Source organism: Spermophilus citellus, assembly GCF_964194105.1.
Source record: "Spermophilus citellus genome assembly, chromosome: X".
Taxonomy (NCBI): Eukaryota; Metazoa; Chordata; class Mammalia; order Rodentia; family Sciuridae; genus Spermophilus; species Spermophilus citellus.
This window is the reverse complement of record NC_138190.1, coordinates 117,743,203-117,757,354: the sequence shown is the minus strand read 5'-3', so window position 1 is coordinate 117,757,354 and position 14,152 is coordinate 117,743,203. Positions and strand designations below refer to the sequence as shown.

The following is a 14,152-nucleotide window of genomic DNA, read 5'->3' as shown; positions in this document are numbered from 1 at the left end:
TTTTCAAGACAAAAACATAATAATAATAATAAATAAAAAAGGCGAGTCTGTTTAAACAAAGTTGGAAAGGTGATTTATTTGCAGTATTCGGATTTCCCTGTCACATGTTATACCATGTAAGCTGCTTTTGGTCTACCACAAGCCTATCACTTCCCTTACAAAAGCCCCACTTGCTTGTCTCCCTGTTGTCTACCTCTGCCTACCAGGTAGACTCCAAAGTTCCTCACTTCCAAAGAGACATCCTGATTTTTAGCCTCCCTGCTCTTTCCATGTACCCATAAACAGGCCAAGCCCTTTCACAATTCATTGCTCTGCCCACATTTTCATTGTCCACAGTGCATCCTCTCCCCTTGTTGTCCTTTTTTTTTTTGGGGGACAATTCCCATTTTGAGACTCAGCATAAACATCAGCTGGATGAAACCCTGACTATTCCAGATTTCCTCCAAACTTCGTTTCCCACAGCGCATTGTACTTTTGTACAATGTTGTGGAAACTAATTTGGAGACTATCTTCCTCCACTGGCCTCTCAGAGGCAGGGTCCTGGCATAGCATCTGACATATAAAGCCTTTGGATATGTGCTTGTTCAATGTTTCTGCAGCTAGAATGATCAACAGGTTAGCAAAATTTACTTTTGACATTATGTTCTCTCCCTCTGAGGATGCCCTAGGATTAAGTAGAAACTTCCAAGAGGGAATTTACAAGGTTTATTGTTGCTAATTTAACTATGTTTCAAACTTTTTTTTTTGGGGGGGGGGGTACCAGGGATTGAACCCAGGGGCACTTAATCACTGAGCCACTTCCCCAGTCCTATTTGTTTTTTATTTTGAGATATGATTTCTCTTGCTGAGGCTGGCCTGGAATTTGCAATCCTCCTGCCTCTGCCTCTTGAGTCACTGGGATCACAGGCATGTGCCATTGAGCCCAGCTGTCCATTTGATTATTGATAAGAAAAAAAAATGCCCCCCCCCCCCTCTGCTGCGGATTGTAATCCCCGGCCCAGGTAAGAGGATGGCAAGTTAAAAATCAGCTTCAGCGATTTAGCAAGGCCCTAAGCAATTTAGCTCGATCCTGTCTCAAAATAATAAGGGCTGAGGCAGTGTGGTTCAAGGGTTAAGCGCTGCTGGGTTCAATCCCTGGTACCAGAAAAGATCATCAAATGTACAACTTTGGCTCATGGGACACATTGAGCTGTGGTGTTTGTTTTGTTTTGAGACGGTCGGTCTTGCTAGGTGCTTAGGGTTGAGAGCTTGGAGAATTTTGCTGAGGTTGACCTGGAATTTACAATCCTCCTGCCCCAGCCTCTGAGTTGCTGAGATTACAGGGGTGCACCACCACTCTGGGCTAAAACATTGACTTTTGCCAATATTGTTCTCCTAAAAATGTGTTCTTCCATATGGCGTATAAACTGAGATTTGGTAAAAGAAGTGGGTCTTAGCTTAGGTCTACAAATTGCAGAGTTAATGACTAATGGGTTGGGAGTAGGGAGTGTTCCTTGGATTTGGGCTGGGTGGGGGCTGTTTCTTGGCCTTAGATTGCACCTTTGACTCTGATCGGCCATGTTAGAAAATGTTCTGGTAGGAAGGTAAAAGTATTTATGCCTTTATCACCGAGAAAAGAACAAAAAATTCGGACTCTATTCAGCATTGGGTCTTTGGTGTCCTTGACACAAAAGAGAAACAATTTGTTGCTACATGGAATCAAAAACTCCTTTGCTTCCTAAGATTTTCTTTCCTATCTTAAAATCGTGACGTTCTGTAGCAGCAGGCATAATAGCATGATTATGTTTTCTTCTATTTCGGGTTACTCCCGTCACCTTACAACCCCTCCTATTCCTTTATCTCTTTCAAAGTTTCCATTCTTCCTTACTTTTTACTCCCTACCTCCTCCCTCTCTTCTCTTTTTTCCCAGCTAGCTTACCCCGCCCCTCGCCGTCACCACCTCCCCTCCTCTCCAGGCTCCTTCCCGCTCCTTCTCCCGCCACCCCCACCCCTTGCTCCCGCCCACCTCACGGTCAGAAATCTCCAATCAGGAGCTCTGAAGGTGTCTCAAAGGCCCGCCCCCTCCTCCCTTTCCATTTCTCTTCCCCCCCTTGTTCCCTCCCCCATCCCCCCCCCACTGGAGTCCTGCGGACCTGGGGGCTTCGGGATCTGGGCGCTATGAAAAGTGTCTGCCCAGTCACTTCCGGTAAGGGCGCTGCGGCGCGAAGCTCCCCGCGGGACCGTTAAGGAAGGGGTGGGAGTTATGGGTGGGTTTGGGGAGGAAGATGGCAGGGAAGGGGAGAGGGAACAGGAGCCGGAACGAACTAACAAGAGCATTTGAGGTGCTTTGGTTGCCCCTTTCCCGCCGCCCCACCACTAGCCAGCTCCCCCAACCCCCGGGTGGCTGCAGTGTTTCTCTCCACCCCCCACTCCTGGGGAGAGACGCCTCCCCTCCTTTGGTGCCTCGTGACCGGAAGTGGCGCCATCTTTAGCCTCTTGTGCTATTGACAATAACAAGCTCTGGTTCGCTCCCCCTCCCCTCCCCCCAACCACAGCATCTCCCCTCCCAGAGAGAGGGAGAAAAGGAGGAGGAGCTGCAGCCTCACAGACTCTCTTGAGTCGCTCCTGCAGAAAAGGGGGGGGGGGGGAGAGGTTGAAAAGCAGGGGAGGGGGGACGGCACGGCCGTTTACCTGTCTGCCTCCTCATTCGCTCTCCCCCCTCGTTCTCCTCACTTCTGGTGTCAGCCTATCCGCCTTCCCAAACCCTCCCATTCCCCCGGTTTGCCCCCCCCTTCACTTTCCTTCTTGTCCTCTGTGTTTCTCCTCTGTTCTTTCTTCCCTTCCCCCTCTAGCATTGCCACCTTCTCTCCTACACGCACGCAGGCATATAAACGTAGGGTTTTGATGCTCCTCTGCCTGTTGACCCCGCTATTTTCATGTTTCCAACAGGTTTTTCTTCCCCCAATCCCTCAGCTGCTGCTGCTGCTCAGGAGGTCAGATCTGCCACTGATGGTAATACCAGCACCACTCCGCCCACCTCTGCCAAGAAGAGAAAGTTAAACAGCAGCAGCAGCAGTAGCAGCAGTAACAGTAGTAACGAGAGAGAAGACTTTGATTCCACGTCTTCCTCCTCCTCCACTCCTCCTTTACAACCCAGGGATTCGGCATCCCCTTCAACCTCGTCCTACTGCTTGGGGGTTTCAGTGGCTGCTTCCAGCCACGTACCGATACAGAAGAAGCTGCGTTTTGAAGACACCCTGGAGTTTGTAGGGTTTGATGCGAAGATGGCTGAGGAATCCTCCTCCTCCTCCTCCTCATCTTCACCAACTGCTGCAACATCTCAGCAGCAGCAGCAACTTAAAAATAAGAGTATATTAATCTCTTCTGTGGCTTCGGTGCATCATGCAAACGGCCTAGCCAAATCATCTACCACCGTCTCTAGCTTTGCTAACAGCAAGCCTGGCTCTGCTAAGAAGTTAGTGATCAAGAACTTTAAAGGTAACCAAGGCCAAAATCCATAATCACCTAAGGATTTGACACTTGAGCGGTCACGTGCACTATTTATGTTAATATATTAAACAGTATAGAGGTGGCCTAATGTTTTATGCATAATCAATGAGATGGAGGGGAGGTCCTTTTTTTGGTGGAGGGTTCATTTTCCGGGGGTGGTTAGTATCCTTGTGCTGAAGCATCCACCGGGTGTTTGCAGTGTTTCGAGGTCTTTCTCAACCTATTATATCTAATCTGTTATTCCTTATAACATTGACAATCTACAGTATGTTTGATCCGGATTTTACAGGTGAGAAATTGTATTCTAAAGAGGTTTATTTAGTTCAGGTGCATAGTGAGCCTTGGCACTGCTGAGATTTTTATTTTTCTGCTTCAGTAGGCCACATTCTCTCCGTAGAAATAAATGCAGGTAGCAATCTTTTCATGCTCATATAAGATTTATAATTAGATGTATAATGTTGTACTATATTCAAGAAACTCATTGTGGAAAAAATATTTGGAGAAAAATATTTAGGGTCTCTGAATTTCTTTCCAAAGGTAGGGTTTGGAAGTGAAAAAATATTGTGTATACACAGAAGTAGTAACTCTGTGTACCACTAGTCTAAAGATAGGAACAATTACTACATTTTTTCCTCACTTAAGTAGGTTTTAAAGTATTGACCTACAGATTTTAGGAAAATTTGCTTGTATTGTGTTTGAGATATGTGGTTTCGTATAATGAATGCCTTGATGCAAATACAAAATCAACATTTAAAATGTTTTTGAGCTGAATTAATTTTTATCTGTTGAATGTGTTTCTATTTTTTCTGACTTACTTTTTTACCACCCCTAACTGACAGGTAATAGATGTTAAAATACTTGTTAAAAGGAGAAGTAAATGAATGAACTTAAGTAATATTTACCAGACAAATGTCTTGTGGCTAAATATTAGCATTGAGAAAATTAGATTCTCTGTGCTTGTGTTTTCAACATTGGTATAGAAATCAGGAATATGCTCTATTTTGTCTCAAGCAGAAGATTAGGATGTTGTCTGTTTTTAACCCTTTTTTATATCATCTCCTTCCCATCTCTAGGCTCTCAAGTGTTTTATTCTTTGTGATTTAATAGTATAGTTTTCTAAAGTGGATATGAATTGTAATTATTAATATGTTCATTATTTCACTTAAAAATGCATCAATAACCAATAATTTTTAGGAAATGAGCTGTTATCCTAATTTCATTTGCAAATTAATTCCAGAGATTTTGTTCATTTTTCTCTCTCTAAAGTAAAAACACATTATTAAGGCATTTGGATGCTTTAATTAATGTTTTTTTTCATTTTTTGCTGGCCAGTGAAGTTTAAAGCTTACATTAAAAGATTTCTTTACATTCTGAAAATGCTGCATAGATTTTGAAGTCATTTTGGAGTCATTTGTTTTAATATTTAGAATTCATTCTGCTCATAAAGGTACTTCAAACACTGAGTTAAAAGATATTTCTTTCCATTTATGTAGATGTTGCATAAATTTGGGGGTCACACAGACCTGGATTAGAATCCCAGCTTTGCCATTTTACTAGCTATGATGACCTTGGGCAAGCTCACCAAATGAGTTCCAACTTCAGTTTCCTTTTCCTCAGTTGTAAAATAGGGATGATAATATTTACTCCAGAGCATTGTTGAAAAGATTAAGAAGTTTATAAAATACCTTGCACTTATTAGATACTCAATATTTTAAATCTCATGTACAAGACTCATTCATGTTGATATAGGTTTTACACAAGATGATCGGGATTGTTATTTTTTTATCTGTCATTCTTGAATTTTTATTTTTTTTTGAAGCAATACAATCAATAGGAGAAAAAAACCCTCACCTTCAGTTTTAATAGGTGAGTCAAAATGCCTTAAACAGTATTCTGGCATTTTAAATTTTATTTATACTGAGCTTAAATACAGTGGTTACTTTAATATTTAGCTATAATAGTTACGAAAATCATAACATCCTAAAAATTGTAATGCTGTGTTATAGATCTTTGGTTACTATATCCTACATATTATTCTAATACAAATCTTTTACATATCATCTAGATAAACCTAAATTACCAGAAAACTACACAGATGAAACATGGCAGAAACTGAAAGAAGCAGTGGAAGCTATTCAGAATAGTACTTCAATTAAATACAATTTAGAAGAACTCTACCAGGTATGTATTAGTGCAGATAACCAGATGTAATGAAAATAAATTGTAATGGGATGTGTGTGGATTTTACACATAATTTCTCAAATGGGTTCTTGAGTAGACTTTTGGTTCACTTTTGATTATAATTTATTAATTAGTGTACTCTTATAATCAGACCACATATTCTCACATAAACTATGGGTATGTACTTAGACCCCTCTAATAAGGATTCATTTAGGTATATCTTGGTATATTTCAGGTTTCACCTATTATGGAATCCTGTAGCATAGATCCCAGAATAATTTCTGGTGACATGTCATTGTATTGTGACAATTCTTGCTTAGTCGTGTCATCCACATACAGGAAAGTCCTCAAGACATGCAGATATTATTCACATTCTTTATTCTACCTCACATACTAATATGAAGTAGCTTTTTTAATGTATTTTTTAGGTGTGGTCGGAACAACACCTTTATTTATTTATTTTTATGTGGTGCTGAGGATCCAACTCAGGGCCTCTAACGTGCTAGGCGAGTGCTCTACTGCCGAGCTACAATCCCAGTCCCTGAAGTAGCTTTTTGCCATTGTTTTTGTTGCTCTTCATGTTTGTTCTATCTCCTGGTCTACAAGACACACCTTAACCTAGACATGTGCAGCAGGTTATAGCCCAGCAACTTAGCCTGAGGTTCACATTTGTTTTTGTTTAACAAATGAAAGATTTAACTTAAATATAATGTCCAGAGTAATTACTGATTGAGACTTCTAGCTTCCAAGAGAGTTGGCCCTGTTTTTTTTGACATAAACAGCCAATTCAAAAACTAATTTTCTATTACAGCATCAGCAGTTTGGTATTAAAAAATACTTCTGATGGGCTGGGGATATGGCTCAAGCGGTAGTGCGCTCACCTGGCATGCGTGCGGCCCGAGTTCGATCCTCAGCACCACATACAAAGATGTTGTGTCCGCCGAAAACTAACAAATAAATATTTTTTTAAATTTTATTTATTTATTTATTTATTTATTTATTTTAAGAGAGAGTGAGAGAGGAGAGAGAGAGAGAGAATTTTTAATATTTTTTTTAATTTTTTACTTCTCGGCGGACACAACATGTTTGTTGGTATGTGGTGCTGAGGATCGAACCCGGGCCGCACGCATGCCAGGCGAGCGCGCTACCGCTTGAGCCACATCCCCAGCCCCAAATAAATATTTAAAAAAATAAAATAAAAAATAAAAAATACTTCTGAATACACTAGCTTGAGTTTGATAAATCTTGTAAGAAATTACATTGGTTCAGTGTATCAGTATTTATAGTTTTCATATTTTAGTTGCAGAGGTAGTATGCTGATGGATGAACCATGGATTAGGAGTCAGAAAACAGGTTTGGGATCTAATTATCTAATTTGGGATCTATTTTTTTCTTTTTTGGTACTAGGGATTGAACCCAGGGGCACTTCACCACTGAGCCACATCCCCGGCCCTTTTTTGAATTTTATTTAGAGATAAGGTCTCATTGAGTTCTTATGGCCTCACTCAGTGGCTGAGGATGGCTTTGAACTTGTGATCCTCCTTCCTCAGCCTCCAGAGCCTCTGGGATTACAGGCCTGTGCCACTGCACCCTGCCCTCCCAGCACTTTTTCATTTTTTTTTTTTCCATTTTGAGACAGAATCTTGCTAAGTTGCTTAGGGCCCCACTCTAAATTGCTGAGGCTGGCCTCGAATTTTTGATCCTTGTGCCACTGTGCCTGGCAAAGTAGATGTATTCTTTTTTATTTAACATTTATTTTTTAGGTGTATTATTTACAATGCCTTTATTTTTATGTGGTGCTGAGGATCGAACCCGGGTCCTGCCCATGCTAGGCGAGCGTTCTACCACTGAGCCACAATCCCAGCCCCTAGATGTATTATTTTGTTTGTTTGTTTGTAATGGGGATTGAACTCAGGGACAATGGACCACTGAGCCACATCCCCCAGCCCTATTTTGTATTTTATTTAGAGATAGTTGCTTGGCATCTCACTTTTGCTGAGACTGGCTTTGAACTCATGATCCTCCTGCCTCAGCCTCCCAAGATGCTGGAATTATAGGTGTGTGCCACCATGCCCAGCTACAAACATCCAATTCTTCTAAGCAATGTTGAGAGATAGATAAGGCAGGTATCCTTTTATCTGTTTTACAGAGGAGGAAAGGTAAACTGACAGGAGTTTTAGTACCTAACCTAAGATCAAAAGGGTAACAGGCCAGGCGTAGTGGCTCACACCTGTAATCCCAGAACCTCAGGAGATTGAGGCAGAAGGATCACAAAATCAAAGCCAGCTTCAGCAACTTAGTGAGACCCTGTCTCAAAATAAAAAGTACCCCTAGGTTCAATCCCTCATATCAAAAAAAAAAAAAAAGTCCACTTGATTTGGCTTTTTTTGTTATATTACATTATGTGGTTCCTAAATTGCACATTAATAAAAATAGAGTTATGGAATTAGAATTTAAAAGGCCTTAAGAGATCATGTGGTCCAGTATTTTCTTCATACAGTGTGTATAACCACCTGCAAAGTGGATTAATCTTCTGTTATCTCATTTAATCATTACAGAAACTCTTTCTGAATAGATAAGGGTAGTAGTTATTATCCCCATTTTATTGACAAGGAGACTTGAGTCTGAGAGAAGTTAAATAACTTCCCCAGAGTCGTGTATTGGAAGAATAGGGGTATTAAACTGAGATGCTGAATTCCTAGTCCACGTTTTCACTTCCATGCTACTTCATTAATAATACCACAACACTGCAGATACTACTGTTGTGCAGTGTTTGTAGCAATTAAATTGTTTTACTTTAGGAAAAACTGTCATCAAAGCTGGTCAGTTTTTTTTTTTTTCTTTTGTGTATGTACGTGGTGTTTATTTTGATATGCTGCTGTACAACATTAATTTCAATAATGTTTTGCTTTGTATGTTTTACATATAGAACAACGTTAATTGTAATTGTTAACCCTGTTTACCTTGAGTATTTTTCTTGAACTTTTGACTTAAAAATACTTTACTTGATACATTGATTCTGTTAATTTTTTTTTCTTCCAAGAGCTTATCATTGTTTTTACTGTTTTTGCTTTCTTGTACTTTAAAAGTTTTACCTGCTGTTCTTCATTTGAGTTCTTTACCCTAGTCACAAATATTACAACTTTTCTGTTTCAGTACTTTATTGCTTCTGCTATAATAAATTCAAAAGCATGTTTGTAGCTCTTTTACTGTTTTTGACCTTAACTTTATAAATGCTGCTTTGGATTATTAGATTATTTTGAGATGTTCAAGTTCAAAAGGAGGTAATATTATTTCATAATGTTATATGAAATGTTACATGTAACAATGTGACTTCATATGTAATGTAATTTTATAGTGCTGTTTGATTTTAACTCAGTGTAATTAAAAGTATTCTCCTAAAAATGAGCAATAATAGAAATACGTAGATACACCAAACAATGTCTCCAAACCCCTACTCTCCCTTCTTTCCCTGATGTAAACACTTAACTGGCACATAACTTTTTTTCTGCATGAAAAACCATTTTTGCTTTAAAGTTGAAATGTGGAATTCCCTTAGGTGGGTTGCATGTGTTACTTTTTAAGTTTTTAATTTCTAGAACAGAACATGCTGCTCAGAGAGCATTTACAAGCAAACATTGTCTTTTTTTTTTTTTTTCTGATACTAGGGATGGAACCCAGGCCCTCAGCATTTTTAGGCAAGCCCTCTACCACTGAGCTACATCCCCAGCTCTGCAAGCATTGTCTTTTTAAGTAATCTAAAATGAGAATTATGCCTCAGTTTTAAGATTACCTTTCCTTGACAACCTTGAAATCCTGAACAAGTGAGGCAGTGGTTAATGTTTTGGTTTTGGTTCTTTTGTTTGTTTGTTTGCTGCTTTCTTTTGTGGAGGAATACTGGGGGTTTAACTTTAGGGGGTGCTTTACCACTGAGCCACGTCCCAACCCTTTATATATATATATATATATATATATATATATATATATATATATATATATATATATATATAAATTTTTTTGAGGCAGTCTCAGTAAGTCACTTATGGCTTCACTGAAGTTGCTGAGGCTGGCCTCAAACTTGTGATCCTCCTGTTTTACCTCCCAAATTGCTGAAATTATAAGCATGTACCACTGTGCCTGGCTGCTTGTTTGTTTTTGATCAATTACAGATGGGATTATGTTTAAATGAACTAGCTTGAAAGTTGATTTGTCTGCCATAGAGTAGAGATTTGTCACTGGTCATAAAACTTTGGGCCAGTTACTTTGCTAAGTCTTAGTTTTCTCATTTGCAAAATAGGGTAGTGACCCTAACCATATAACCAGGTTGTTTAGTTGTAAATAAAATATTGCAAAAAGTATTTAACGGACACTCTGATATGTATTAGTTATCAATTATAATATATGGTTGGGTCATTAAGAAAAGAAGCCTTTATTTGAAAATTACATTTTATTAGAGTAATAAAGACATTTTGAAATTCTAAATCCACACTAGGTTAGAACAGCTGGTTGATAACTAGATTACATTGCTTCAGCAGACACCATTAGTGGAATTGGAAAAATAATAGGAACTCTCTAGGAACAGTATTTGTATGCACCACTTTTTGTCCTTGTTGTTTTGTGGTACTATGAATTAAACCCAGGGGTGCTCTACCACTGAGCTGCCTCTCTGAACTTTTTTTTATTTTTTATTTTGAGACAGGTTCTTTCAAAATAGCCAAGGCTATCCTGGAACTTCCTATCCTCCTGCCTCAGCCTCCTAAGTTGCTGGGATTTCAGGCATGTGCCACTACACTCAGCTAAAAATAATTTTGTATGTCATTTGTAATGGGAACTTTGGTTAGCTTTCTGTGAAATGGATCTTAAAATAACCTTTCTATTAGTGATTCATTTATAGAGTAGATGACCACAAGACTGGAAGCAGCCAGGTACGTTGGTGCACACCTGTAATTGCAGAGACTCAGGAGGCTGAGGCAGGAGGATCGTAAGTTCAAAGCAAGCCTCAGCAACTTAGCAAGGCCCTTACCAACTTAGTGAGACCCTGCCTGTCTTTAAAATAAAAAAGGGCTTGGAAAGTGGCTCAGGGTTAACATGCCACTGGGTTCAATCCCTTATCCCCCCCCCTCAAAAAAAGAAAAAAAGACTGGAAACAGATTGTGCGTCCATCTGAGTATAGGTTATTATTTATTGTAAATCTGGTTATTTAAGCAGTCAATGATTGATTATAGGAGAATAGTGAGATTCTTAAGTGTTGATCACTAGCTGTAGTATTCTCTAAGTGAAACTGTTGTCACTCTATTGATGTTTTAAGCTTAGTTATATATTATGTATTCTTTTTACTAAATTGTTAATCAGTACTATCACTGGTGTTTCAAAAAATGTGCAAGACTGAATTCTTACTCCTTGCTAATTCTCAGTCTTATTTAAACCCTGTTGACTAGATGTAAACAAGAAAAGTAATTTAGGTTTCATTGCATGATTGGTTTCTTTTCTGCAAAAAGAGATAGTTTATATTGTTGTGTCAGATGTTGAAAAGTTGTGGTGTGCTTTTCTTTCTTTAAATACTCTTTGGAAAATGGTACCCACTACATTTAGGTCTATGACTATAAAGTTCAGCAACATGGTGGGAATTTAGTAGTTTTCTTATTGTCTGTTAAGTGGACATTTGCAATTCATTTGCTACACATTTATATTTTCTTGGCAGTGTGTTGTGGGTTTTTTTGTATACCTTTATTTTTTTTAAATATATATATATTTTTTAGGTGTAGGTGGACACAACACATTGCCTTTATTTTTATGTGGTGCTGAGGATCGAACCTGGGTCCCGCACATGCTAGGTGACTGCTTTACCACTGAGTCACAACCCCAGCCTCAGTTTTTTTTTTTTTTTAATTTTCAAACAAGATTTTTTGTTTTTAGTACTGGGGATTGAGCCCAGGGGTGCTTTGCCACTGATATACATTCCCAACCCTTTGTTTATTTTTATTTTGAAACAGGGTCTCCCTCAGTTGCTTAGGCTTCACTAAATCACCGAGACTGGCCTCAGACTTGGCAATCCTCCTGCCTCAGCCTTCTGAGTTGTTGGGATTTGGAGGAATAAATATTAAAAGCTTGATAGAATGCTTATATTTTATACCCAACTGTCTTCAAAGGATTTAAGACTGTTTACCACTAATGATTGGAAGCTTAATTAAAAGATAGTTTTATTTAGAGGACTTGTCAAACTAGAATCTGTTTAATACAAATAGGTGCTTGTGAGATAAGAATTTATTTTAGCAATAATTATACTACAACTCTAAGAATTACCAAAGTATTATTTAGTGAGATGTAAAATAATACATTTCCAAAAGTACATTTCAAAGATATGGAATAAAATAGAGCTTCTTTCAAACTTTTTTTTAAATATTTTATTCCCTAGTTTTAGGTGGACACAGTATCTTTATTTTATTTTTATGTGGTGCTGAGGATCAAACCCAGTGTCTCATGCATGGTAGGCAAGCATTCTACCACTGAACCACAACCCAGCCCTCTCAAACTTTTTTAAAAAATATTTTTAGTTGTAGATGGACACAGCACCTTTATATATATATATATATTTTGCTGAGAATCGAATCCAGTGCCTCAAAAGTGCTAGGCAAGTACTATACCACCAAGCCACAACTCCAGCCCCTCAAACTTTTCTTTCTTTTTTTTTTTTTTTGGTGGTTCTGGGGATAGAACCCAGGGCCTTGTGCATGTAAGGCAAGCACTATACGGACTGAGCTAATCCCTACCCCCCATCCCATCCCCAAACTCTAAATTAGTAATTTATGGTACTATGGATTGAACCCAGGGGCACTTTACCACTGAGTCACATCCCCAGCTCTTTTTATTTTTTTGAGATAGGGTCTCACTTAAGTTGCTTAGGGCCTTGCTAAATTCTTGAGGTTGGCCTTGAACTTCTAATCCTCTTGCCTCAGCCTCAGGAGTTGGTGGTATTACAGGTGTGCACCATCATGCCTGGCTGTGATTTAACACTTTCTTATTCCTGTTTCTATCCCAGCACCTAATAGGATATAGTAGTACTTAGTAAACACTCATTCCTTTTTTTTCCCCCTTGGTACTGGGGATTAAACTCAGGACCTTTTGCATGCTAGGCAAGCACTCTATCACTAAGCCAAATCCTACCTAGTCCTTTTATTTTTATTTTGGGACAGTTTATGACTGATTTGTCCATGTTGACCTCGAACTTTTTGATCCTCTTCCCTCAGCCTCCCACGTAGCTAGGATTACAGGGTGCTTACTGTCTGCACATTTGGATAGACACCTCGGTGATATAGAAATCTCTTAGTCCTTGCTCCTAAAGTGTTTATGTGCTAGTAGGTTCTTGAAATTATTAATGTGTAGCTGGGCACATGTAATCCCAGTGACTTGGGAGAATGAAACAGGAGTATTGCAGTTTCGAGGTCAGCTATGGCAATTTAGCAAGACCCTTATCTCTAAGTAAAACATAAAAAGAACTGGGAATGTGGCTCTATGTTAAAATGCCACTGGGTTCAATCCCCAGTAAACCTCCCCCCCTGCAAAGTAAGAAGGTAGTAGTTTGTGATTAACAGTTTTTGTTTGGTTGTAGTGCTAGGAATTCGAACCTAGGGGCTTATGCAGCATAGGCTAGTACTCTACCACTGAGCTACACCCAGCCCCTTAGCATTTTTTTTTTTTTTTAGAGAGAGAGAGAGAGAGAATTTTAATATTTATTTTTTAGTTTTTGGCGGACACAACAACTTTGGTTTTTTTGCATGTGGTGTTGAGGATCGAACCCGGGCTGCACGCATGCCAGGCGAGTGCACTACCACTTGAGCCACATCCCCAGATCCCCTTAGCAAGATACAATGGAAGATAATTAGTGTATCATGCATGGTAATGATTATGTAGTTTTATGAAGATATTGTTTCAAGTACATACATTTATTTTATGTGCAGGAGATTATAATATATATATTTCTTGCCATGTGTGGTGGTACTGGGGAGGCTCAGGTAGGAGGAACACAGGTTCAAGGATAGCCTGGACAACTTAGGGAGACCCTGTCTCAAAATAAATTTAGAAAGGGCTGGAGATGTGGGGCTGGGGTTGTGTGGCTCAGTGGTAGCACTTGCCTACCATGCACAAGGTCCTGGGTTCAATCACTAGCACTGCAGGTAGATAGATTGATTTCTTTTTTTAAGATTTATTTTTTAGTTGTAGTTGGACACAATACCTTTATTTATTTATTTTTATGTGGTACTGAGGATCGAACCCAGGGCCTTGCATGTGCTAGGCAAGCGCTCTACCACTGAGTCACAACCCCAGCCCCACAATATCTTTATTTTTTTATGTGGTGCTGAGGATTGAACCCAGGGCCTCACACATTCTAGGCGAGCACTCTACCGCTGAGCCACAATCCCAGCCCCAAGATTGATTTCTTTTTAAAATTTTTATTTGTTCTTTTTAGTTATACATGACAGTA

General features: G+C 39.2%; 2 protein-coding genes across 5 annotated transcripts in view; one reads left to right on the top strand and one right to left on the bottom strand.

The window, feature by feature from the left end:
• Window positions 1–2,920, bottom strand: part of MCTS1 (MCTS1 re-initiation and release factor) — a 73,561-nt gene extending 70,641 nt beyond the window's left edge. For all 3 annotated transcript variants that reach the window (XM_081277452.1, XM_081277454.1, XM_081277453.1), the window contains exon 1: window positions 2,671–2,920. The gene's annotated coding sequence lies outside the window, so the exon portion shown is untranslated. The remainder of the gene's footprint in view (window positions 1–2,670) is intronic.
• Window positions 2,065–14,152, top strand: part of CUL4B (cullin 4B) — a 43,083-nt gene continuing 30,995 nt past the window's right edge. For both annotated transcript variants that reach the window (XM_081277447.1, XM_081277448.1), the window contains exons 1-3: window positions 2,065–2,185; window positions 2,929–3,477; window positions 5,555–5,670. In XM_081277447.1, the coding sequence (XP_081133573.1) occupies window positions 2,158–2,185; window positions 2,929–3,477; window positions 5,555–5,670 (693 nt within the window). In that variant the 5' untranslated portion in view covers window positions 2,065–2,157. The remainder of the gene's footprint in view (window positions 2,186–2,928; window positions 3,478–5,554; window positions 5,671–14,152) is intronic.